The sequence below is a fragment of the Mesoplodon densirostris genome, chromosome 6 (genome assembly GCF_025265405.1).
Source record: "Mesoplodon densirostris isolate mMesDen1 chromosome 6, mMesDen1 primary haplotype, whole genome shotgun sequence".
In the NCBI taxonomy this organism is placed as follows: Eukaryota; Metazoa; Chordata; class Mammalia; order Artiodactyla; family Ziphiidae; genus Mesoplodon; species Mesoplodon densirostris.
In genome coordinates this window covers 40,472,570-40,498,836 of record NC_082666.1, presented here as the reverse complement: position 1 = coordinate 40,498,836, position 26,267 = coordinate 40,472,570, and the positions used below count along the sequence as shown (strand labels likewise).

Here is a 26,267-nt window from a genome sequence, read left to right as displayed (position 1 = left end):
ATAATCCACGGGTAAGGGGTCAGATGCTGCTTTCACAGCAGGCATTCATAAGGGTATGAACGAATTACCAGCCTCTCTTCAGTTCTTAATTTCAACTCCCAGGTGACCCATTTCCCAAGGTACCAACAAGTAACACAGTAATGCTGGTGAACCTCACAGCCCTTCTTTGGCTTGGGCTACTCTTTGGGGAAAGCGCTCAGCAGCCTTAAATGGCAAAGTCACGGGCAGCAGGGGCAGCACTGGGGATAGAGAGGGTGGGTAATGGCCAATCACATAAAGTGTCCTAGAAACAGGCAGGAGCCAAGCTCCCAGGATTTAGAACATCAGGTTATTGTGTCATCTTGGAAAATGCCTCTCCTTTCTAAACAAACACCTGCAAGTTGCCAAAGGCCACACAAGCAAATGACGGAAAACTTAAGTCTTGTAGGGAAAAATGCTGCAGTCACAAAATTGAGGAAACTTGATAAGACATGACGCAAGAGACTCCATGTCATTGGGGCCATGATGTGCTTTTAGCACAGAGCAAGCCAGGTGGTTTGTTAGAAGAATAACTTGTAGGCTTCTTTTAGCACGGATTAGGTACTATTATCAACATAATTTAAAGGCCCATTAGGATACTTAATCTTAGTGGTGTCTATAAAAATTCTACATTTAATGGTCATTCAAGAAAACTGAGACTGGTTATTTTGCAAATTCCAGAGAAATCATATCTTTCAAATTATATGTGCTATGAGATCCTTGGTTCTTTTATATCAATAATAGCAGTGGCCATAATGTGGTGTGTGTTTCGGGCTCCTAGTAATTTTGCTGTCATTCTTGTTCGGTGGTTAGAGTAACAATTTCTAAGTGACTAAACATCTTGTCAGGGATCCTTGGAGATCAGTTCTTTGTCCTCACTTGGGGCAGGGCCTGCATTGTCGATGAGTCACCACTGTCACTGTTCATCGAAGCAATGGCCCCTCTTCCCACAAGCTCCTCAGAGTGATATACTGCTTGGCAGTCACAAGAGATGAGGAGAGATTTTATTGAAATACTTTCATTTTGAGCCTAATTTTCTTTATTTCTGGCATCTGTGGCTTTGTGCTCATACTAGTTAGCTCAGGCTGCCATAACAAAATACCAAACTAGGTGGCTTAAACAACGCACATTTATTGCCTCACAGTTTTGGAGGATGGAAGTCCAAGATCAAGGTGCGGGCAGGTTTGGTTTCTCCCAAGACCTTTCTCCTTGGCTTGCCGATGGCCACCTTCTTGCTGTGTTCTCACGTGGTCTTTCCTCTGTGTGTGTAGAGAGCTCTGTCTTAATCTCCTATTCTTATAAGGACACCGGTCAGATTGGATGAGGCCCCACCCATGTGATCTCATTTTACTTTTTTTTTTTTTTTTCTTTTGCGGTACGCGGGCCTCTCACTGTTGTGGCCTCTCCCGTTTCGGAGCACAGGCTCCGGACGCACAGGCTCAGCAGCCATGGCTCACGGGCCCAGCCGCTCCGCGGCATGTGGGATCTTCCCGGACGGGGGCACGAACCCGCGTCCCCTGCATCGGCAGGCGGACTCTCAACCACTGTGCCACCAGGGAAGCCCTCATTTTACTTTAATCACCTCTTTATGGGCCCTGTCTCCAACACAGTCACATTCTGTGGAACTGGGGGCTAGGACTTCAGCATGTCAATTTGGAGGGTACAAGTTTAGTGCACAATAATGCTGATTCCCAATATTTCTCTGATTAGTTCCACATTTCTTGTGAATCCTTTCAAAGTGACCTATAAAAATCACTCAAGTCAACCATACTGTATTTTATTCCCTTATAAATGAATATGCTTTGGATATAACTTTTTTGGTCCCAAATGACATTAGCATCCTGTCCACAAAAATTTAAAGTCTCTGATGAAATGAGAGACAAATGTGGGAAGGAAGAGTCCATTCTCCCAGGGAGAGGTAGGTCGTTGAAGGTCTGTGCCAGGCGTTGTGTATTACTGGGGGCGTCCGATTTGACACTGTCCAAATGTATTGACCTCTTCACAGTGTAAGCCACCACATGAAACAGGAGACGTTTTCCTTTGGTGCCCCAAATGAAAGCACTGTATCCTTCCTTCTTTTCTCTCCCTTTCAAAACCTGATTTCTAGAAAGAATTTGAATCTCATTCACAGTAATCTACGACTAGACACCAAGTGAATAGTAAGGATTAAAAGGGTTTCCTCTCCCTTGAAGATTTCCTTTGTAACTGTGTCAGATCTTAGGCTTCGACAAAACTGTCAAGCATCCCAGACCAGATGGATGAGATTTGCTAGGGGACGCTTCTTCCAGGATCTGAAATCATACCTCCCAGCCAGGTGCCTTCCTTCCCTGCCCCTTCCCTTCTTTCTGTGAATGTTGCCCATGTATCTGTCCTTTACGAGGGACTGTGCATGACTCAAAGATGAGAGAAACACAGGCTTTACCCTCAGGATGCTTAATAATTCAGTGGGAAAAAGAGATACACAAATAACCGACCTAAGGCAGAGAGCGGTAAGTGGTGTAAAACTAACTCACTTTTAGAGTTGGGAAGAAAGAGGTCATTTTGCATTTGTGGAAGCAGAAAGGATTGAGGTGCGTGCCATTTAAAGTTCAGTCTTGAAGGACAGGTAGGGGAGAAGGTCATTTCAGGCAGGGGGAGTGACATGTTCAGCGTCTAGTGGTGGAAACTAAGTGTGCATGTTTGAGCAGCATGGGGCAGAGTCAGATCGCAGTGATGGGTGTTGACTAACTAGCTTGTCATAGCATGATTAAGGCTCTGTGGGTAATGCCTCAGGACAAGGGGAATGGAGGAAACTTCCCCGGGGGGGAGGAGCGGAGGAAAGGACCCACCCTCCTAAGTGAGCCTTACTGTCACTCTCAGCTCACTTGCCCCAGCCCCGGTCCCTGCCACACTCTAACCAAGGTGATTCCACCCCCCAAAATAGACAGGTGAATGCAATTCATAGTGATAAAATACATCAGGTGAATACATTTTGACTATCAGTTGGAACAGTGATCTCTCCCTCTCCATTTTCCTTCTTAGGAAGTAGTTTATTGTTGCCTGCTTTGCATGGAGAGCAGGATCTGCAGAGCGGATTGATTAGTAAGGCAGGACACAGCCAGACGGCACAGGGCTGAATGTGATGATGAAGAGTTCTCACAAAATGCACCGAAGGCTCGTAGAAAGAGTGCTAGTGCTTGAGTGGCAGTTAGATACCTGGACAGGTGGGCCAGCAGCCTTGCTGGAAAGAAAACTCCCTGGATGAAGGGCCAAGTCTTTCCCCTCCATGCAGGTACTAGGGAGTCTCGTGGAGTGAGAGGCACAGTAAGAGAGACTTTTGCTCCTTGGTTTTCAACTTTTGAAATTTGATGTCTAGAAGCTATTCATTTACATGGATACTTTAAAAAAGCATCATTAGGGGCTTCCCTGGTGGCTCAGTGGTTGAGAGTCCGCCTGCCAATGCAGGGGACACGGGTTCGTGCCCTGGTCCGGGAAGATCCCACATGCCGCGGAGCGGCTGGGCCCGTGAGCCATGACCGCTGAGCCTGTGCGTCTGGAGCCTGTGCTCTGCAACGGGAGAGGCCACAACAGTGAGAGGTCCGCGTACCACACAAAAAAACAAAAAACCAAAAAACTACAGGTCCCCGACTCAGGCCACACCCTCTGAATGAGGAACACCATAAGGAGGGTTGGGACCGACTGATAGAATCCATAATTATGTCATCTTCTGAAATATATTCTGTGAAAAGGGTTCTCCTTCTTTGCCGAGTACAATCTAAACTCTTAGAGGCCTTCACTTTTATGTTCTTCCTGAGCAATCCAAATATTTGGCTTTGTGGTTTAGTTTACTCGTTCAACCAATATGCCTAGCCTTGCGCTGGGCCGTGGACATACAAAACTGAAAGGGCACAGCCCCTGCCCATGAGCCCATGGTTTGCGGGAGCATCTGCAAACCAACCATTGTTCAAGGTGTGCTCAGGGGGCCTCTGCTCTGAGTTTGAGACCTATGGGGAACCGTAGAGGTTGACTTCTGTATTTGCCAAGTTCAGCCAGGAGGCCAAGTCCATTAGAAGACAACATGCTTGGAGGCTGGAGACTCGGCTGTACCACCCCCATCCCCCCTGCCCCCTCTTGGTCACAAGTTGGCCAGCTTATTGTGCAAGGGAGCCCATGTGATTGTCCTCAAGGTGCAGTGTCTGGTGGGTCATGTTTGAACACACAGGCATTACCTGTTCTTCAGGTTCATACATATTGTGCACCCACAGAGAGATTCACTTAAATAAGGACACTGTAGCTCTTGTAAAGAGTGATTCTGTTTAACAGGATTTCCTCGAGCAGTGCTTTGTCTGTTTCATAGAGAGAGATCTTTAGAAAGAAGGAACAAGGTAAACTGAAAGAATTATGACAAGGATGTCAACTTCAGATTACAAACCTTTTGTCAATGGAAAAGACATTCAGTTCTGCCTTTTAAGAAGAACTGCCCCCATTCTCTCTTCTATTAGGCTGAAGACATACTCTGGTAGACTCTTCATCAAAGGCACATTATTCTATATTTGCATCGTGCTCTTCCCACACCCGGGGGAAAGCCCTGAGACCTAGCAGTGCGGTGAGTTGTGTACATGGGTGCACACACACGCAGGCCTCCTTGACTCTTTGATATCACACAGCATCATTGTACATGCTGGTGTTCAGATCTGCATCCCAGGCCTGTGGGCATCAACTCCTACTGTGGCTGTTCACAGTGCTCACGGGATTTCTGCCGGTCTCTGCTGCCAGAGCACCTGCTGACAACGAAAGCTATTAGGAACACTTGGCTGCTTTTAGAACATGGGGCTTTTTTGTCCTCTTTTGTGGAGAGCCATTATGTCGTATAAAATAGGTGTACATTTAATATCTGTGTGGTACATATCTCTTGGGTGTGGCCTCTGTTGCTTCATGGTTAAACTTTAGGCTTTTCTGGTGTTGCAGGACTTTCAGTCTGCTTTAGAATCCTTGGTAGGAGCAAGTCTTGGAGAAGAGCTCATCTGGTCATCCGTGGGGTAGCTGTGCCCAAGCTCATAGCCCTAGTTAATGGCAGAGCCAGGGCTTCACTCTAGGACCCTGAGTCCTCAGTCTACGTAAGACATTTTATATTTTTAGCAGAGTTGCTTTTAATTCAAATTAGCTTGGTCCCATTCTTGACTTAGTTTTTACAAGACCTATAAAGAGATAATAAATGAATACAGCAGAAAGCCTGAGCAGGGATGATTTTGAATTTAATTAATGACTGCTATTTTTCCTGAATATGGTCATTTCTATTCTTTACAGGGCCAAAAAAAATGTGCTTTGTGTGTACAGTAATGTGAATCTCACATTCCAGGGCTCTTCATATGTGTCACAGGTATACATGACCCTCTTCCATTTATATATATCTAAATGGTAGCCCTGTATGTCTGACAAAATATTTTGCATAGAAAGTACGGGGCATTATTGTACTGAAGAGCTGGTATCATTTTTGGAGTGAATGAATGCGAGTGTGTGTAGAGATTAGGTCTATTGTCTTTGGAAAGATACAACTATTCTTCTCTTGAGTTGGAAACCAAATTAAATAATAAATACCAGGTGGCCAAAACAACAAATGAGAAAGAGCAACTGGTTGAACAAAAAAGTGTCTTTATGTACCTTCTAAAGCATTTAACGGATGATTCCCGTATCTGCTTACTTGCTTTCAAAAGCAAATGCCAACTAGAGTCCCTGGCTTTTGCCCTCGTTTGTCCCCTCTGCTGACCCAGAGGAGGAGAGTGTCAGTGGCACAGCCCAGTGGCAGCCAACCAGCAAGTGTATCACAGGTCAGGGTAACAGTCAATGATTGTCAAACTGTCCAAATCCAAATGTGTGTTTAAAAAAGGGCAGCGTTGGGCTTCCCTGGTGGCACAGTGGTTGAGAGTCCGCCTGCCGATGCAGGGGACACGGGTTCGTGCCCTGGTCCGGGAGGATCCCACATGCCGCGGAGCGGCTGGGCCCGTGAGCCATGGCCACTGAGCCTGTGCGTCCGGAGCCTGTACTCCGCAACGGGAGAGGCCACAACAGTGAGAGGCCCACGTACCACACAAAAAATAAATAAATAAAAATAAATAAAAATAAAAAAGGGCAGCGTTCGTGTCACACATATCTCTGAATGGCAGTCCTCCAGGATTTATTGGCACTTGGTAACGAGTGTGTGCAGCTCATTCAGCAGGAGACCCCATCCTTCCAGGTTAGTCCTCCGCCTTGGGCCTTTACAAGCTCCGTATTTTCTGCTCCTGATCCTGTCTAGTTACAATTTCTATCATCACACTCTGAGTGGGATTCAGACAATTTGATGCATAAAGTGCAAAGCTGCACTATTCTGAGGTTAGTGAACAAGAGTGGAGGCTGGGTGGAGGAGCAGAGGCAAGCGTGTTACATGCAATGTGCTGCTTTCACAAAGCACGCGGTAGTGAAGGTTTGTTCTGCAATATTCTGTGTTGGATGAAGGAGACAATTGATACGTTAGATGCAGCCTTGGAGAGAGCCCTACACCACTAAGCTGTGTGCCTGTGGGCAAGCCACTTGCCTTCTCTGAGTCCTCACTGCTTCTTTGGGGAATGAGGGGAACAGGCCTAGGTGAAGGTCAGAGCCACTTTGAGCCTCATGTCACCGTATGCTGTGCCCAGTACCTCGCTGAGGCCTCAGCTCCTGGTTACCTCTGAAAGGAGGAAGTTGGAATTTACTTTTCCTCTGAGTGTCTTCCTTTCCTCTCCAGGAATCTGTTGAATTGCCCTCAGACTGAAAACTTGCCCTTAGTTAGGAGTGATATCGGGAGAGTTTTCATATGTTTTGTCCTGAGTGGTGTTTTACAGATGTACACTATCCGAAAAAAAAAAAAACAACCCTGTTTGTGCCTTTCTTTTCTCTTCCACAGGAAAATTGCTATATGAAAGATTATCGGGAGAACTCTTAAGTAATAATCCATCTGCCAGAGCACTTATGCTGGTTGATCACTGAAGGATAGGCACTTGCTACTAATTAAAATCAATTATTCACAGATAGTAACCTGTTTGACCCTCAGGAGATGAAAAAAAGTTTGGTAGGGTTGTTAATGTCTTAAAATTCCTGCGTATCAATAAAAACTGCAGGTGAGTTTTACCTTGGACAGTGGCAACTATTGCTAGGATACATTTTGAGACATAAAAGTAAGTACTGGTATATGTCTGTTGTCCAAATGACCTTGGGAGACATTGTCCAGTGAGTTCTAGGTTGCTTTTTGAAGGAGGGGAAAACACTGGGGGCAAATGCTCCAGAAGGAGCACTTCATTTTTATGCTGCTTTTATAGTTAAATCAGAGTATTTGCCACTTTAAAAATAAAAACAGAGCCAATAATGAAATATTTATGAGAAATTGCTACAGTGATTGCCGCATAGTTTGTAACAGAATGTTGCAGTGCTCCTTATATTGAGAAAGTAGAACCTATTAGGTGTTGAGGTATAACAAGAAATGATTAAACCCAGATGCTTTCCTAAAATTATATTTTCAGTGCATTTATATGTCTGTTACAAACTGTGCCACATGCTAAAAATATTTTCCTTTGTAGGCCAAGGGAAATTTCAAACCACATTGAGGGCATCATAGATCAGATGGTTTTTCTTAAGAGTGTTAAGGGCATCCTGGTTGTTATCAGCCCAGACTTTACAATATGATATTATTTATGCCCCGAAGAGTCACAGTTTGGTTCTTAATTTCAGCAACTTTATTGGCATGAAAACGCATGGGAGGTAGGCCAGAGTCAATACATCAGAATGGGGGACTGAGACTCCAGGGGCACAAGTGACGATGCGACTAGACTGGAGAGAGCCCCTTCATCCCTGTGGCCTGTTGCCCTGGGGAGAAGTCACCCCCCAGGTCCAGTGGCTCCTTTGGCCTTTGCTCCAAGGACTCCATCTCCTTTTCCCTCTGTGCTCTCTCTCTTTTCTGTCAGCTATGCGTGCTGAAACTTCATATTTTGTGCGGCCAACCAAAGACACATTCTCTTTAGGACTCTTCCTGGTTGTATTTATTTCAAAGTTGGCTTCTCCTGAGTTCTCACTGGTTCTCTGCTTCTCAAGTTGTATTTTTTCATCACTGTCATTGATGTTGTAATTGAGGGATGTCTGCCTGGGTTGGCATAAATACTTATAGTGAATTAAACTGTAAATGGGTAAATCCAAGAATATATAGGTTGTGTAACTCCCTATAGAATTGTATTTTTTATTTAATCCTTCCCCCTCCCCACAGTACACTGGGGTCTACTATTTTGCCTATTAGAATATCCAGAATGAAAAAAGGGCTATCATTTTATTGAGTAGGTACATTTTATTGAGTACAATGCTCAGTACATTATACATAATTGCCATATACTTTTTCTAGTCACAGCTAAGACTGACATCATTATTATACCCATTTTATAGATGAGGAAAATCTGTCTAACTAAAAAGCCCAAGTTCTTAATTATTATATTGGTTTTAAATGCATGTAGCTACTATTAGGATTTTAGATGTTTTTGCATCTAGCACCAGGTCGTGCTGGTATCTTCAGAGAAGAATGTAGAAATATCAAATTTCATTTTATGGTTTTTCTGTAACAACAGTGGGCTTATTGTTTTGAGCGAGGTGGGGTCAGAAACAGAACAATCTCCTTTATAATCAGGCATACGAGGAAGAGAACTTGCTCCATTTTGTCCACCAGTCCTTTGGGAAGGGACAGGCAGTGGTTTGCAGCGCCTCAGACGTGTCATATCTCTGCAGGCTCTGTCCAGTGGCATCGTGTCTGTGTGGTGGCTTTTTATTAGGATGTCACAGCTCGATTATTTTGAGACCTTTCAAAGGTTACTTAGGTTCAAAATACGAGACCGGCTTTTGTTTCTGAGGGGAAAGAGGAAGGGAATTAGCATTTACTGGTCTACTTGGTGCCTCTCACTTTATGCACCATCTCATTTCGTCCTCAGCACAGCTCTGCGAGGCAGGTTTCCTAAGGGTTGTGTGACATGCTCAGGGTTACATAGCTTCTAGATGGCAAGAATGGAGGGTGCCTAGGTCTAAGTTCTCAGGTGTGTATTTCCCATTACACATGGCTTTGTACGGAGGTACTTAAGCCACATTCACAAGCTAGCACCGAAAACAGCAACAGCATATTTCGTTGTACATTATTAGCATGATTTACAGTGCCCTTGAACCTGAGAGCAAGGCAGTGAAATAGGAAGAAGGCAAAGCTAAAACAGACCATAGTATTTAAACTGTAAATTTAAATCTATAATTATAAAAACAATCAAGTGACCAGAAGATTGTTAGGTTTGAGATCCTAACATGCCTAATATTAATATGAATATAAATTAGCTGGGTGGATTCTTAAATTCTTCATATTAGGAGATGTTTATGAGTCTAATGAAGCTCTAATGTTCTTTGTGGTTCTTTTCCATCTCATACTACTGAGCACAAAAGCTGTGTTGTGTGCAGAATGGCTGGGTTTATCCCTACTAGAAAGAAGTTATGTTTGGTATCTAAAGAACAATGAAAGTTTGCTGCCTGGCTGATCAATGGTGGATCAAGTTCACATTCCCGGGCTCCTACTCTCCCACCTACACATGCAGGGGGTGGAAGCAGAGCAAAGGGAGGGAGGACACCTCCTTTTTTCACGGGGAGAGAGAGAGATGTGAGCTCAGGATTTCCTAATATGGACACAGCTGGGCCTGTGTAGCATTAAACACTGATTTAATCCACCGCTGGAGGAAACATCCTACAAAAGGTAGAGATTAGCAGCCAATTAATTCTGGCCCTTCCCATTGTTCTTCTGGAACATCTCTTATATGGATCTAAATGTTTGGTGAACAAACATTCTGGAAAATAGCTTTTTTCATATATTATTTACATTTGGGACAGCCGTTTCCCCCCAGTTGTGATGGATTTTATTCTTCCTACACTGTGTGTGTATACGTATGTACGTGTGTGATCCTACTTCTCTATAGAGGTAGGATGACTTAGGCCCATTCCTCTTGTGACTTTGCAAATTGTGACTTCATGCAGTTCCTTTGGGAGACTAGATGATAGGCAACAGAGTCTGAGTGCCAAATTTTTAAAAATAGAAATGTTGGAAAAAGAAAAATAGACATGCCAAGGGCCACAGACTCCAGGGAGCACGGGCACTCCATGTGCACACACTTACAGATACCACACCCATTCCAGTTTAGGGAATAACCAAAGGGACCCAGACGTGAGTATTTGCTTTTCAAGCTAGTGAAATGTTAACATTTAGGTTTGTGTTTTAAATTAGTAACTAATATCATGGGAATCCCCTGGTGGTCCACTGGTTAGGACTTGGCATTTTCACTGCTGGAGCCCGGGTTCAATCCCTGGTTGGGATTAATAATAATTAATAATAAATAAATAATATAAGGCATTTTGCCAGAGTAGTTTCCCTGTAGCATTGATGCAGTGTGTCTTTTCTAAATAAGGAAGCCCATTTGGTTAGAGCACGGTACCCAAGACTCAAGCTACCCGGGTTGCTTTCTGTGTGAAACAGTAGCTTTTGCACGCAGCAGAGGGTCTTTTCCATTGGTACCCACTGTCCTCTAATCCTAGCCAGCAATCTTCCAAATGCAAAATGCTTGTTTCCAGGGAGTGTGTGGCAGCCATCAACATAATTAGAGCATTGTTCACAGAGGATGAGTGGGAAATACCACCTCATGTATATAGAATTCCAGGTCAGCACTAAAATCAGGGTCCCTGAAGACGAGGATCTATGCTCTTTCAGTCAGGATCCAGAATCATATTAACCAGGAACCTGGAAAAAACTCTAGACAGTCAAATATCCATCCATTCTTGCCTTCCTTCTGGGTAGTGTTGAGATCTTCCATTTCCACTTCTTATTAATTCTTGTGTGGTGTGTGTGTGTGTGTGTGCGTGCACGCGCGCGTGCGCACAGGCACACTTAAGTAATTTTGCCCTGAAGTTTATCCCTAAGAGTAAGCTATAGGAAATGCTACCCTAGGTCAGCCTGACAGCCCATCCTGTCCAGCTTTGTGTCTGCCATCTGCCCAAAGGGACTTATTGTAATAGAACACAATAGGTGGCTGTCCTCTGTGGCATTGACCTTGAAATTTAGATGTCTCTCAAATGCCTGGAATTTCTTCATAGTAACCTATTAGAGATGGGTCATCATTAAAATGATCCAAACCAGTGGTTCTCAACACAGGCTGCCCATTGCAATCCCTGGTCAGGGAGGGGGGACTTGTAAACTGACTGATGCCTGGGGCCCACTTTCGAAGATGTGAATCTAAGTGGTCTGGAGTGCCTCCTGGGCACTAGGATTTGTAAACTCTCCTGGTGATTCTAATGAGCAATCGGGGTTTGGCAACCACTGATCTAAAACCACACCTACATAATTTTATATTTCACCTGTGAAACTCTTTAAGATTATAGTGTCCAAGAATGTTAAGTGCCTGTAAAGAACTGCAGTCATATGGGGATTGAGGAGGATATACTTATACCTGTTTTCTAAAATGTCTGTTTCAATAGACCTCTATGGTATGGGATTATATTTTACGGGCTCCTACTTTAATGTATGGTTGATCTGATCCACATAATAAGCAAATATCTTAAAGCGAGACAGTCGGGGCTAGATGTTCCCTAAGCTCTCACGCTAGAATAGAAAGAACACTACATTTCCAGCCAGGAGGTCTAAGGGCCACACAGTATGAGATATTAAAAGCACTATACTTCCCTGAGACTCAGTCTCTTCATCCTGAAGATGGGACAGTATGAGAAACAAACAGAACAGTCTATATGTGGAAGTGCTTCGTAAACTTAATCTTGTACAAAACTGGCCACTCTGGTTCTTTCTACCAGTTCTGAGGTTCCACGGTCTCTGATATATGTAGTACTTCAGCACTTTTTTGTCTTCAGGTCACTTTCCTCCAGCTTCTAGTGACGTCGTGTTGCTTCTTAGTTCTGGTAGTCTACACTTTGATAAGTAACAACTGCCTTCTCTTGTAAGCACATCGCATGTGTCATTTGATCTTCACAACTCTATGAGAAAGAGGCTTAAAGAGGTCAGACAGCTAATATGTGGCAGAGCCTGGATTCAAACCCAGACAGGCTGTCTGCGCACTCTTTATACCATGCCGCCTTACCGCCTGGTCATACTAGTCTCCTGAGGACAGGGATGGTGTCTTATTCATCTTTGTGTTCACAAAGTCTAGCGCTCTGTTTTGCAGTAGGCAAACTCAATGTGTTTGTTAAGTGAATAACCCGTCTATATGTTCCTCTGGTTTTGATATCAAAAGTGATAAAATACTTGGTTCGTTAACATTTTTATATTAGTCCTCTGTGATGTTTGTATAGTATTATATTTATTTTTGGCTTTTTAAACAGTTCTTTCCCTCAAATTTTATAAATAGGGTATAATCATATGTCCTTACCTTCTATACTTCACTTCTAAATGTTAATGGACCGAAATATTAGAACCATAAAAATTTTTTTTCAGACCCCTTTCCTCCCTCCAAAAGAGAAAAAGAAATTTAAAGAAAGAAAAAATAAACCCAGAATATTTTATCTATTTATACTCCTCCTTGTTCAAAAGAGAGTTAAGCAAACTCTTAGAAAGCAAAATATAGCATGATAAAAATAAATTAAAATAAGAAAACTGAAGCAATGTGAAAATAATGTTAGGAAAATAAGATGGGGCCAGGAATTACATTAACATACAGTATGTACCCCCTGAAGTTCCTATACTTGGCTTAATGTAGGGTCACAGAGCTTTCTAGAAGAAGGAAAAAGGATCAATTTGCAGTGTTCATGAGGTAAAACAAACCAGTTGCCTAAGTCCAAGTATTCCTGATGTTGATATACTACGGGGAAGTTTTTCCTATGGGTCCTCACAGAAAATTACTATTTAATATAATAAACAACCATCTAAAACCATCCTTACGGTAAACACTGTGATGGATTTTATGGGTTGTTTTTTATAATGCACCTCAATAAAGGTTGATGGCTCCTTCCCAGAACGTAATGCGATAAAAGGACTTTCACAGAGCACCAGTAAGATGCATCCCGCACCAGCTGTGAGGTGGTCTGCTTTAACCCAAGAAAATCTTAGACTCTCCTGGGTAGGAGTTTTGGTATCCGCAAACTCTGTGAACCTCCTGACAATTGGTGTGTTGGGTGGCTATGCACCTTGGTGTATTTTTCTCTGGGGAGCCGGTAGTTGATAGCAAATGCTTCATCAGACTTTCAGAGGGGATCAAGAAATGGAAGAACTGAGCATGCTACCTCAGGCAAGCTCTGTAAAAGTTTTTGAGCAACAGTGAGTCCAGGGCTATGGTTACTCAGAGGAGAGATTCTGTCAGCCAGGTCACTGCAGAGCAAGTGTGGGATGGATTTCCCTTCTTGAAAACTATGCTTTATAAGGACTTCCACTGAGAAGTTCATTTGGCAGGGCCAAAATCTTCAGAAAGAAATTAGGCATTCATTCTAACATAGAGACAAAACGGGCAATAATACAAATTATAATTTTTCTAAAGTCAAATAAGTCAAATATAAAGATATCATAAAGGAATGTTACATTTTAAAATGATAGAGCAAAATTTAAAGACATAAACATTGGATAACTTTGCCCCTGATCCTTGCTTGTTATTATTTGCAACTTGAACGAACTTTGATTTTATTTCCAGACGTGTAGACTCTTACCTTTTAATTTACCCTGAATATATGTTGGCTATAGAGCCCTTCTGAAGCCAGCAAAAGCTTCTGGACCTTTCTACCTTGTTTGGTATTAAAAAGTCTTTTGACTTCTTATAGTGGATAGTTTTCCCTCTGCTGTGCACAAGGGAGTATAATTTGCCATCTGAAGCTGTTCGGTCTAATTAAAGGGCTTCCCTCATTAGCCCTTTCAGCCTTCTGGTTGCCTAGGAAGGCATGCTGCTGCTTCTCATTCCTCTGGACTGTACCTCATCACCAAGCAGAGGCACACATCCATATTAACAATATGAAATTTGTATCACTATCATTTTCCAGTGAAAGGAGTCATTTCAAGGAGTTACTTCCTCTCGACTAAAAAAAGAAAACAGAAAAAGGATTTTCCCTCCAAAAGTAATCTCCAGCCACTAGGTTAAGTCTTGCTTTTATTTTAAAGCAATGGCATTTTCCTCAGCTTCTGAAATTGTCTTCAGCTATTATAAACTGCTTTGACAAGAAAGTTTCTTAACACATTTGTTTTCCAAAACTTGCATCTCTACTAGACAAGCCATTTTTAAAGATATAATTAAAATAGAAGACATCTGTTTTTAAAAGATAGCTTTAAAGTGCTTTCACCACATTTTCAAAGATAGTTATTAGAGTATTCATCCCCAGCTACAGAATTCAATTTTTTAAAAAGTTGTCTTCTTCAAGTTTCACTGGGGTCCTTCACTGGGGTCCCCTGATGCAGAAAGGTAGATTTAGGTGGACAAAAGGAGAAACGTGTTGAGGTTATATTGAACACGATCAAAGAGAATTAATACTTTTCCAGGGTCATGAAATATGTTAATGTTTCATTCCAGATTAAATTCAGCTCCTACCACCATTTGGGGATACAATTTTAGTGAATAATATATGAGGGAATTAGGAACTTTTATTTCCCATTTCTATTTTTATTTTATTTTTTTAAAAAGGTCATTTTAGGGCTTCCCTGGTGGTGCAGTGGTTGAGAGTCTGCCTGCCGATGCAGGGGACGTGGGTTCGTGCCCCGGTCTGGGAAGGTCCCACGTGCCGCGGAGCGGCTGGGTCCGTGAGACATGGTCGCTGGGCCTGCGCGTCCGGAGCCTGTGCTCCGCAACGGGAGAGGCCACAACAGTGAGAGGCCCGCGTACAGCAAAAAAAAAAAAAGGTCATTTTAGAAGTTCCCTGGCAATGTAACTGATAACCCATGGTGTCTCCTTTTAAAAAATGTATAATTCTGCGCTCTTTACAAATTAAGGTATTTTAGTAGAGAAACAAGCAGGAGTTAATTAGAAAGATCTTCTTAAGATTCTCCCCCATGAAATTTCATATGCCATTCATTCAGTCATTTATTCCTTTATCCTTCCATTCACTTACTTAACACATTTATTTGAGCATCTACTATGTGCCAGGCAGTGTTTTTAGTGACTGGACAAAAATCAGGAACAGAAGGGACAGGATCTCTTTCTTCCTGGACCTTAAAATCCAGTCGGGGAAATAGATATTTGATAAATTAATAAAAAATAGTTATAATAGAACTGTACAACACAAGAGTGAACCCGACTGTAAACTATGGACTTTACTTAATAATGTATCAAATATTGGTTCATTAATTGTAACAAATTCCCGGCACTGATGCAAGAAATTAATAATAAAGGAAACTGTGGGTTATGTTGGCACACGGGAATTCTGTGCTATCTGCACAAATTTTTCTAAAGAATAATGTCTCAATAAAAATAAAACATTTTAGGGCTTCCTTGGTGGCGCAGTGGTTAAGAATCCGCCTGCCAATGCAGGGGACACGGGTTCGAGCCCTGGTCCGGGAAGATCCCACATGCTGTGAAGCAAGTAAGCCCGCACGCCACAACTACGGAGCCTGTGCTCTAGAGTCCACGAGCCGCAACTACTGAAGCCTGCGCGCCCTAGAGCCAGTGCTCCGCAACGAGAGAGGCCAGCTCAATGAGAAGCCTGCGCACCACAACAAAAAGTAGCCCCTGCTCCCAGCAACTAGAGAAAGCCCGCGTGCAGCAAGGACCCAACGCCGCCAAAAATAAATAATTATTTTAAAAATTATTTAAAAATAATAAAAATAAAAATATTTTAATATCTATAAAAGATAATTACTTTCAAGGAAATAAATAGGAAAACATAGTGGGATGACATAATTTGGATTGGGGAGTGAGGAAGACCTTTCTGGGGAAGTGTTGTTTAAGCCCAACACTAGAGAATAAGTAGGAGCCAGCCATGCAAAAAAGGGAAGGAAATGCATTCTCAGTAAAGCAAAGTGATACCATTTGAACTACCTTTATAAATACCATCCTAGTTTCTTTGTGGAGAAGGAAGATTGAGGGGGTGGGTTTGGGGGGCAAGAGGACAAACAAGGAGACGAGTTAGTAGGCACTTAGAATGGACCACAGCTTTTGCTACCCACTCAAAGTCCTAGAAGAGCAGAGTAACAGTAGGATGTTTTCTTGCTCAGCTTGTGCCAGAAACCGTTAGATTCTCTGTGAACTGGGTGCTAGCAAGAAAGGAGACTGTCAATGGCACCGAGATGGTGTTCCCAGGTCTCAGTTCTTAAGATCTTTCCACTGGCTCAAAGGGATTTTTAGAATGAGGAACAATCTTGTGTGTGTGTGTGTGTGTGTGTGTGTGTGTGTGTGTGTATTTGAGACCACAACCAGATGAAAATTATAAGGGGAAAAAGCTTTCAAGTACTAACTACCCAGCTGTAACGGCAGATTTTCATAGAAGTCTGTATAAGGTTTAATTTGCAAGTTATCTTTCTTCCTGCTGCTGGATTGTTGGAATTTACTTTGGTTTTTGTTTCTTCTAAGACTACATGTTTTTACATTGTTGCTAAATCAACAAAGAGGACACTTAAGAGAGGTCCATTTAGGCATGGCACTGTACATCAATAGTGAACTGTTTGTATCAGGGATCTTAGACATGGTGAATTCCCAAGAAAAAAAATTCTAGTGGGTAAAGGGAAATGTCAGTCAGTGATAGATTTCTATTGATTCTGGAACCGTTATTAGTAGCATGGAAGCTTAAATAGTTTTATTTCCATTTCCATTTAAAATTAAGCAGCTCTGCAATTACATAATCCACTTCATCATTTGTAATTTTTACCTGCCTATATTGATGTGCATTTGAGGCTTGCAAGCCTATTTTTGTGCATTTCTTTTATAGTACAAAAATTGTATGTGATGGTTGTACATTATATATAAAAAGATTCGATAACCCTGTGAAAAAACTTTAGCAAACGAGCATGCATTTCATAGCACTTAGCTAATAACGGTTAATATGTTGATTTAACTCTACATAGGTTTTTTTTTTTTTAAATTCCTGTTAACACAAACACTAAGTCAAGAAACTCCCGTTTGAGCAGTCCTGTTGTTTGTTTTAGGAAACAGAAGTGCATCATCAATGTAATTTTAAGTTAGTCCAGTTATGAATCTGGGATGAAGGGATAAAATAAAGTTTTCCACTCTGATGTCTCCATTAAGAAGCTCCCCTTTGTGTAAAATACTCCATGGCAAAGTTGCTTCTATTTAAAGTAGTGAGTTTGATCTTGGCTTTGATCTAAAGCTTTTGATCTTGAAAGAAGGATGGAGTAGCAATAAAGAGAGGGCAAGACAGATTTTCTTTAAAGAAATGCGATAAAGTTAAAGGAATGGTCAACATCAGCAAACACGAGTGCGACCCGACTCTTCTCCCAAAGCACTCACCCCCCAGGCTGGTTCAGCCCACTTCTGATGAGGATGGAAAGAAAGCCTTTTGGGGGTCGGCGGAAAAAAATGAGGGTATTTCACACTTCTATAAACTGAGTGGAAAGTTTACCCCTATTTATGAAGACGTATTGTCCCCTTCTTAAATTCTACTAGTCGCTTTATAGCGGTCCACAGGCCGGGCTAGCGCGGCGCCGGCCGGGCTCACCCAGAGCGCGTTAGCTCCCGCGGCGCGCGGGCGGAGCTCCGGGTTCGCCTTTCACGCGCTCGCGGCTTCTCCCCCAGGAGGTCACCTGCCACCGCCCTGGAGTCCGGAGGGGCCACTGAAAAAGGTCAACTCAATGGCGTCTAATCCATTCCCAGAGAAAACTCCATTAGGAAAGTTCCTTTCCCTCCGCGAAGGCCATCTGGACACTTAGGTTTCTGACCCGAAGGGCGAGTTCAGGCTGGCCACGGGGTTGAGGGAGCTTTTGCCGCTAAGCCTTTTCGCCTGCCGGCGGGCAGCAATTCTGCTCCCACCGCGGCCAAGAAGCCCTTTCGCGGTACCCGGGGTCCCGCAGGCTTGTGGGCTGGAAAGGTAAGTGCGCGCGCCGGGAATCGGCCCGCGCGTGGGAGGACGCGGGCAGGACGCAGGGAGGAGAAGAAAGATGTTTGTGAAGAGAACAATAACACAGGCGGCGCGCCGGCGGGGGTGGGGGCGGAGGCGACCTGCGGGGAGGGCGGCGCGGCCGCCTATACCTTTAAGGCAGGCCCCGCCCCCGCCCAGCGCCCGCCCGCCGCCCGCGCCGCCGCTCCGGCCCCGCGCTCGCCCGCCGCCCGCGCTGTGCCTTAGGTGTTGCGGGCCTCGAGCGTTATCCGCTCTCCGTCGGGCTGGACGGCCCTGGGCGCGGATTCCAGCACCAGGCTCCCACCTTCACCTACCGCGGGCGAGGTACGGGGTCGGCGCGCCGAGTTGGTGGGGCGCGGGGGAGGGAGGCTGGGGCGGCTCCCGGGAAAAACTTGACTCTGTCCCCTTCCCCCGCAGCCGCTGCAGAGGGAGCGCCTGGCCGGGGCGGAGTGCGGGCTCGCGCGGCAAGTGAGCGCCGAGGTGAGTGCAGGCGGCGCGGTCCTTGGGCTCCCCTCCCTTCCCGGGCGGTGGGTTGCGCGTTGCATCCCTGGCGCGGAGACCCCGGTCGGCGGCGACGCGCGGCAGTGGTGTGTAAGATGGCCCTCGTTCGGGGGCTCTGGCTCCCACCGGCGCGGGGGCGGCAAATCGGGCCCATGACGGAGGGAGCGGCCGGGGCGAAGGTCGCGGCCTCGGCTCGCCGCAGACCCGAGGGCCCCCTGCGCTGAGGCGGCCCTGCGAGCCCCGAAGGGTGCCTGTGGCTCCCCCAGGTGAAGCCGAGGAAGGCTATGTCGCGAGGCTGTCGATCGTTTGTTTCTCACGCTGAGGGGCGGCCCTCAGGACCCGTCGTCCTGTGTTTAAAATGCCCTGGGTTTTTGAACTTCAGGTCGCCAAATGGGTCCGAGTGAACAGGAGACCCCGAAAACGGAAACGAAAGGAGACAGAAGAAGTGTTGGAAAAGGTAGGGGGTCCCCGAAAGAGAGCCCTGGATGGAGTTCTTGATCAGTCTCCCCGTCTCCCCCTGAATACTTGGTCGCAACGCCAGAGTAGCTTTTTTTTTTTTTTTTTTTTTTAAGTGTGCAGTAAATCTTAGATTTACCTGGATAGTTCTGTAGAAACGCTGGTTGATAATTCTAGTGACTTATCAACGTACTGTGTTCTCAGGAAGTTAGAATGACCCGGGATAGGGATATCTTTCATGCTTATTAAATAGGGCGTTAGGACATAAGCGAGTTCCATTATTACATTAGACCAGTAGTATTTATTATGGTGTTATATTATTATATAACTACCTCTAAAAAAAGGGGGTTGTTCTGAATAAGGCACCCACAGTATCAGGTTTCTCTGCTTGGTCGTGATAGAGACAGCACACTCATTCATTTAGACTTTAGAGTGCTCTGAAAAATGGAGAGAGGAAATGAAAGAAGTGTATTACTTTTGAAACACTAGGAGAGATTTTATTTACTAATGCAAATGAGAAGTTTGTTTTTCTACACTTAGAATTTCAGTATGCTACTTTGCAGAAGTTTGGACTACCTGTTTTCTCCTGAAATTGTGTTAAGTCAAAACTTGATTTGTCATTGTAATAAGTAATACGAAATAAGGTAAGTAGTCTGTTGTTTCCTGAGTGATTTCATGGAAAACTCTTAAAAGTGAATCATGTTTTCACAAACCTTACAGCAGATATGATTTTTGTTGCTTTTGCTTTAATTATTTTACTGTTTTTTGATTCTTGAAAGCACCAGGGGATTAAAATAGCAGTGTGTTGTTTTTCTGCTGCTAGAATGTATGATGAATCACTTCTGATTCTGAAGCCAAATTCTTGCTGATAGCATTGCTGCCAACTTCTGTGATGTGTTGCCTTAGTATGGGCATTGCAGCGTCCGAGAATGTGCACAAAGCACATCATAATGAAGGTGATACCAAAGTTTCAGAGTGCATTTAAGGATACCAAGGGCAGCTTCTGAGCGAATTGCAAAAAGAACTGGCCTAGGAGTATAGTCATTTGTAAGAAGACATCCAGTGTGTGAAGAGTGTGACTCTTTAAACAAAGAGTTATATATGTCACTTCAGTTAAACAGTAATAGAAAAAGTTGTCATTTTGAACGGGCTTGAGTGTTCTGACCATACCTTGACATGCTATGGTAGGTTCATGGTCTAGGTGTTTTAAAAAATGTTTGTGAGGTGATGGATAGATGAGATCATAAAATGTCCAAAGAAGGCAAAAGAATTACGGCTTATTTAGTATTTTAAAAAATATTTTTTAGCTGTTATTTTTTTAAACCCAAAGTAAGATTACCCAAGCACACAATGTATCATGCATAAAAGAAGGGGAAGCCCTTATCTTTGTGGATTACCAGCTACCATCACTACCCAAATCTGAATTAGAAGTAACCGTTATCTGTGACACCCATGACCTGACCACTGCCTTCTGAGAATGAGAAGGGTAGGGACTGAGGATTTTGCCTTCCAGGAAAACTGGAGTTCTGCATTGAGCCATTTCTCCTTGAGAGAGGCTGTTGTGTTGGAGCTTATGGGGAGGACGCACTTCTGACTTTTCTTAGAAATTGTGGGCAGCAGTTTTGAGGAGAACGTGAAAATGAAGTGGGTTGAGACCATCATGTTGAGCTTCCTTTCCAGGAATGAAGCTTAAAGCTGACTAGCTTTGAGGGTGGAGGCGGGCAGGGCGAGAAGGTGGGAAATTTCAGAATTGTATCAGACAATATTAACTATCAGCGTCTCCTGTCTTTCCTTCTGGTTCTGCACAGCAGCTGAGCCCTTTGCCCACTGTTTTGCCTCTGCCGCACCTGGGAGAGAGTTTGGAGCTCACTGAGGCAAAGCCATATGCAGTATTTTCAAGGGCAGGGTTTAGAAAGGGGGAACGGTCAGCTGCCAAGGGCATGAGAACAAGTTCTGAAAGGCACAGAAGCTATACTGCAGCTGGTAGCCGAGGTGTGTCCTCTGATTGCCCGAGTGTCTATTCCAAAATGCAGATCAAATTCTGTGGTTATGAGTATTCAAATAGGTCATTTGTTAACTTTTTGCTGGGATTTGAACCTGTTATTCGTAGGAATGTAGGTAGTTAACTTACTATTGAGTTTAGTAAGCTTTTTTAAATGTTTGCCATGCCAGAAGTCAATTTTTCTTTTTTCATGCGTTTACTGTTTTTCTGCAACGTTAGAATAAAACTATGGCGTTTTCTGCTTTTATTCATTTTATGTAACTGTAAAATAAGAATATGAGTTTTAGTCGTTTCTGGTTGGTTGTACATTTAAAATCTAGCCATTGCTTTTATTTGCCTACTTTGTCTTTGCCCCTTTCTCTCCCTCCTGCTGCCCTTTCCTCCATCCCGTGAGTCTGTATTTGCACCTTCAGGCCTCAGGCAGGATTCAGCCCTGATGAGTGAACTTGTGGGATGACTGGTCTGTATTTAACTATGCTAGAGTCATAACATTTTTTTCTCTGATTTTTACTGACCTGCTCGAGGAAGGAAAACAGAAAGCAGTGGTGCAAGGCCAGAGTCTGAAGAGGGGCGTTTGGTGAGGAGTTAAACGTTAAAGAATGGAATCTTACAGGAATGATTATTTCCCCCCCTTAAAATCTTGAAGGCGCTAAGTGGTAGGCATAACCTGGTGTAACTTGAAATACTAGTTGAGGTTTTCAGTGAACTCAGAAGGAGAAGCAAAACAAACTTATACTGTGCTCAGCTGTGGGTTAAAATAACGAATAATGAAATAAAGTAAGCTGGGTGAATGAGAGGTACCACCGGTAAAGTGATTTAAGATGCTCTCCTGGCCTTTCCTGGCCTACTGCTGTGTTGTGTCATTCCCACCCACCCACCAGATAGCTCTACTGTCTTTCTATGCTGTCTTACGGGTTTTCATTTCTTGTCTTTTCTGTAGATGTGTCATTCTTTTGTCTGCGTTTTCTCCTATTTTCTCTGACAGTTATTTCCATTTTACTTTATGTTTTAGCCCTTTTTCCACTGGTGTAACTGAATTCCTTGACAGTTTTTTTTTCCTTCATTTTTAGTTACAAAACTCACCTCTCTTTTGCTTCTGGTCCTCAGGTATTTTCTCCTTACATTCTGATATTCTTTCTTTTTCACTATTTCGAGTTCCTTTTATTTAGTTTGAATAATTTATGCAACAGAAAGGCAAGGGGAATGTGAACAACTATACAAAGAACAGCTAGGATGAATGGATCAGCCTGCTCTGCAAGGGGCGGGTTAAACAATGGCGATTGCCACGGTGAATTGTATAATGTATATTTTTAAAAATAATGTTAATAGATTTTACTAAATGACTACTGGTTTTGGAAGAACACATATTTTTTTTTCTGCTTTTATCTTTAACTGGTTCAAAGATAAATACAAATTATCTATCATATTGAAAGATTAAGGACTAATATAATGTTCTTATAAATATATACATGATACAGCATTTTTGATAATTCTTTAATCAGTATTCTAAGGATTATGTAATAATTTATGAAATCATATATTTGAAGAAAATATCTGACTGGCATTATGATTTCTTTAGAGGAAGAAAATTCCAATTTTCATATTCGAAAGAAGCACCTTTTCTACTTTATGCACATCTGAAAGTAGAACAAATTTAAAAAATACTCATTTCTAGTCATCAGTAAGTAATATGATGATGTCAGAAGTATTCATTGGCATACTTTCAAAACATTGAAAATTCAACAATACTAAAGTTTGCTGTTATTATTAACAAGAGCTCCTTCATGTGTGTTAGTTTGTTGACAAGCAAGTGTCTTGGTGAGGGTAGGATTGGCCTCTGTTTCGATTAGTCATAAGAAACGCTAGGTGCAAATGGTCTCCAGCAAAAGCACCCTTTAAGGTTACCTTAATAATTATTTTCTGCCAGAACCTGAAAAATAATACCCATAAGCATAAAATTGTTTAAAATTTGGTGAAGTTTGCCTTGAAATATTGAGTAAAACATGAAAATCTAGAAAGATGGTTGTGAAACTGGATTTATAGCATTTAGCGGCCATTTTAGTGGGATCTAAATGGTAAATTCTATTTTCTGAGTCTTTGAGAGAAAAGTACTGGAACTATTTTCTTTGTGATAATATCCTTCCTAAATTCTGGACCATTTTCACTCTGCTTTTTCATTTGTTCTTTCCACACGCTTGATTCTGTACTGAAATCATTGATAACCTTGATAATAATTCACAGAAGATTTTTAGAATCCAACTTGGCTTATGCATTTTGCCACATTTATTGCTCCTTTTAAAATTTTACACATTCTAGGAGAATGTTTTTATTACAATTCTGATATTGAAATATTCAAAATGATAAAGGTAGGTACAAATTTTAAACTATTTAATAAAGTGCTTTACTGCTATTTGTCTTTTGTGACAAAGATCTGTTTTCTATTTGGTTTATGATTTCTGGAAAACAGTATTTAAGACTAATAAAAATTTTCTGTTTTTTTTTCTTGGATCTGTAACAGCCGTCGGCAACGGTGTTAGGCTTGACTCTGGAGCTCTTAGGATACAAAGCTTGGCAAAACGACACAAGATGAATTTAGGGAGTGCTGAACCAAAGGGTCCCTTCTCTTTATAGGCACTACCTGCATTTAGCAAAATGGTAGGTGTGGGCAGCCACTCTTATGTAACTGAGGCAGCATTCGTGTTGAGTGGTTTCCCAGGCACTGGTGCCCTTTTCCTCTTTTCGAAAATGCTCTTGCCATGTGAGAATTCATAACTAGTCTACATTTATATAGCTGTAACCTCTTACAATAGCTTCATTGATACTTGATCTCGTAGAAAAGCTTTATGGATTCTAATGAGTCACAGCTCTTGAGGCACCAGCCGCCCTCTCTTACGCCTTCCCTATCAGTGAGTGGCTTTGTGTCCTGTGTTGTACTGATTGTGCCTTTGGATGACAACTTACTTGAGTGATAGGAGGAGGCAGAATAATTTATTAAAAATAATTACAAAGAAACCAAACAAAAGGGGTAATTATAGCACTGTTAATATGCAATTCGTTATTTTATTGCTGAAATATTTGGAACTCAGTCTTTTTTGTGCGTCTCCCTTTTTTCCTTGTAATCCCTGACAAATACATAACTTATTCAATTTTCTGTACCAGGTCTCAGGTTAGATCTGGTTTCACAAGATCTTGGGTTTTTTTTTGTTTTTTGTTTTCCTTAGCTAGACCAAGAAAGAATTGCTGATAAAATGTATTTTTGGTAGCCTCAGGAAGAAGGTCTGATCTGTATAATTTTATTATAGGATTAAATTTTCATCGATTTCGTAGATTTTTTTGAGAATCTGCAGTTCTTTAAAGAAAAGTGAGAATTTTGAGTGTGCTAAAATTTCTTCCTGTTTTCAGCTGGCATGATGGGGAAAATTTAAAAGTCATCCACTTACCCTCATGCACTTATTCACACATTTTAAAAACAATCTTTGAATGGAACTATTACTGTAATAATAGCTGACACTTGTCATGTGTCAAGCACTCTTCTCAGTGCTTTACATGTATCAACTCATGTAACTCACAAAGTAGCAATATGATATGTCAGATGCTTTGTGGAGGTAGATGAGTTATAAACAAATCGAATAATTGTTGTAGAAAAGAATGCTTTGGGCAAGACTTAAAAATTCTTTTTAACCCAGGCTATTGACATTCCTAGACCACCAACATAAAGCATACGTTTCTAAGTTAGGAAAATCTCAACCAGCATGTATTTTGGAAACACTTGAAAGTGTGCAGATAATTACACCATTGTTGATTTTAGCAGATTTGATGCCAGCAGCCATCAACTCTTATGTGCCGTGAGAGATGAAAGCCATTTTAATATAAAACATAAGAGTTTGGCTAGAAAATGGAGGCGGGCAGAGGAAATTTTTGAGACTTTTAGTTTTATAGGAAGCATTAGTTACATTCCTGTGACAGAATGCTTTACTTGGCAATCATTCTCATCTTAGGCATTTTAATGAGCTGCTGTTTTGTGCCTGGTATCATATGGCACTAATAAGATGCATTATTTTAGTAGCACCTACTGGTGTCAGTGTAGTTTAGGGCCTGTCATTGTTTCCATTAATCTTCTATTTTAGGAGGCTGACACTAGCATGTGTCTTTAAGTCTAGCCAACATGTACTTCATTTATATTTCTGGGTCTCTGCACAAAGGAAAAATGACACTCAAGCCTTGTGTTTCCAGTACTTAGAGAAGGACCTGATCACATACAGCCTCAGTAAATATTTGTGGAATGAATTAGATGAGTGAATCTCACAAATGGTACCTTTCTATAAAGTTATACCTGGCTTTTGCATTTAAAAAAACTTTAATGTGCAGGTTTTTATTTTGTTCTCTAATGACGGAGGTTTCCATTAAAGCACATTTGGTAGAGCTTTCCTGGCTGTCGTGGATCATCTTTTTCATCTCTTCTATAAAGAGAGCTCAGAGCCAGGAAGACTGACACTGATCCCAACTCTGCCACCTAATTATGTGCTCCTTAAGTTTGTCGCTTGACTTTTGCTTTCATCTGAAAATCCTTTTATTTAATAGGCCAGTTAAGCCAATTTGTATTAATTATAAAATTAATACTTAGTTTTATGATACATTTTTTCTCTTTTGTCCATTTTTTGGCATTTAGGAAGGCTTGTATTTTTGTTCTAATGGTTGGTTACTTTGACATGATAATACATTTCTGCCTCTTGTCCACTTTTTTTTTGCTCATGTGTATTGATTTCCTGCTGTGAGCAATAGTAAAATTAGATACTAACCTTTTCTTGCCCCACCCCACTCTGTCTTCCATCCTGTGACTTGAGGTGTTATCTTTCAGCTTCCAGATAAATACCTATGACACAGTCAGCAAACTAATAGTATTTTTCATATAATCTTCCCATCCCCTCTCCCCTTTTTGATAGTTGTACCTACAATGTCAGAGCATGTAACCATTACATATTATACTGTATCCTTTATAAAATCACTTAGTTTTAATTCTGCAAGTCCGTCTATATTTAATGCTCATCACCTACCCTTGTATTGATCTTCAGTCATTTTGGTTTTTTGAAGCCAGTTTTATAGTGGATTTCTCAGGAAGAGCTTGGGGCAGCAGTAGTTGCTGAGTTCTTGTATGTTTATAAGTTTGTGTTCTTTATACATGAGGGTCAGTTCAACTAGACATAAAATCCTTGGCTCATATTTTCTTTAAGTATCCTAGATATGTTCCTCC

The 26,267-nt window shown here is 42.2% G+C and overlaps 1 protein-coding gene across 8 annotated transcripts in view; it reads left to right on the top strand.

Annotated features, from left to right (window-relative positions):
• AOPEP (aminopeptidase O (putative)) overlaps positions 1–26,267 on the top strand; it is a 382,430-nt gene that overhangs the window by 278,530 nt on the left and 77,633 nt on the right. For 4 of the 8 annotated variants that reach the window (XM_060101598.1, XM_060101604.1, XM_060101599.1 and 1 more), the window contains 2 exons: positions 18,475–18,537; positions 18,941–19,015. In XM_060101598.1, coding sequence (XP_059957581.1) covers positions 18,475–18,537; positions 18,941–19,015 — 138 coding nt within the window. Of the gene's footprint in view, positions 1–18,474; positions 18,538–18,940; positions 19,016–23,534; positions 23,898–26,267 lie in introns of those variants that run through there. The other 4 variants (XR_009532789.1, XR_009532790.1, XM_060101601.1 and 1 more) reach the window with 3 other exon arrangements.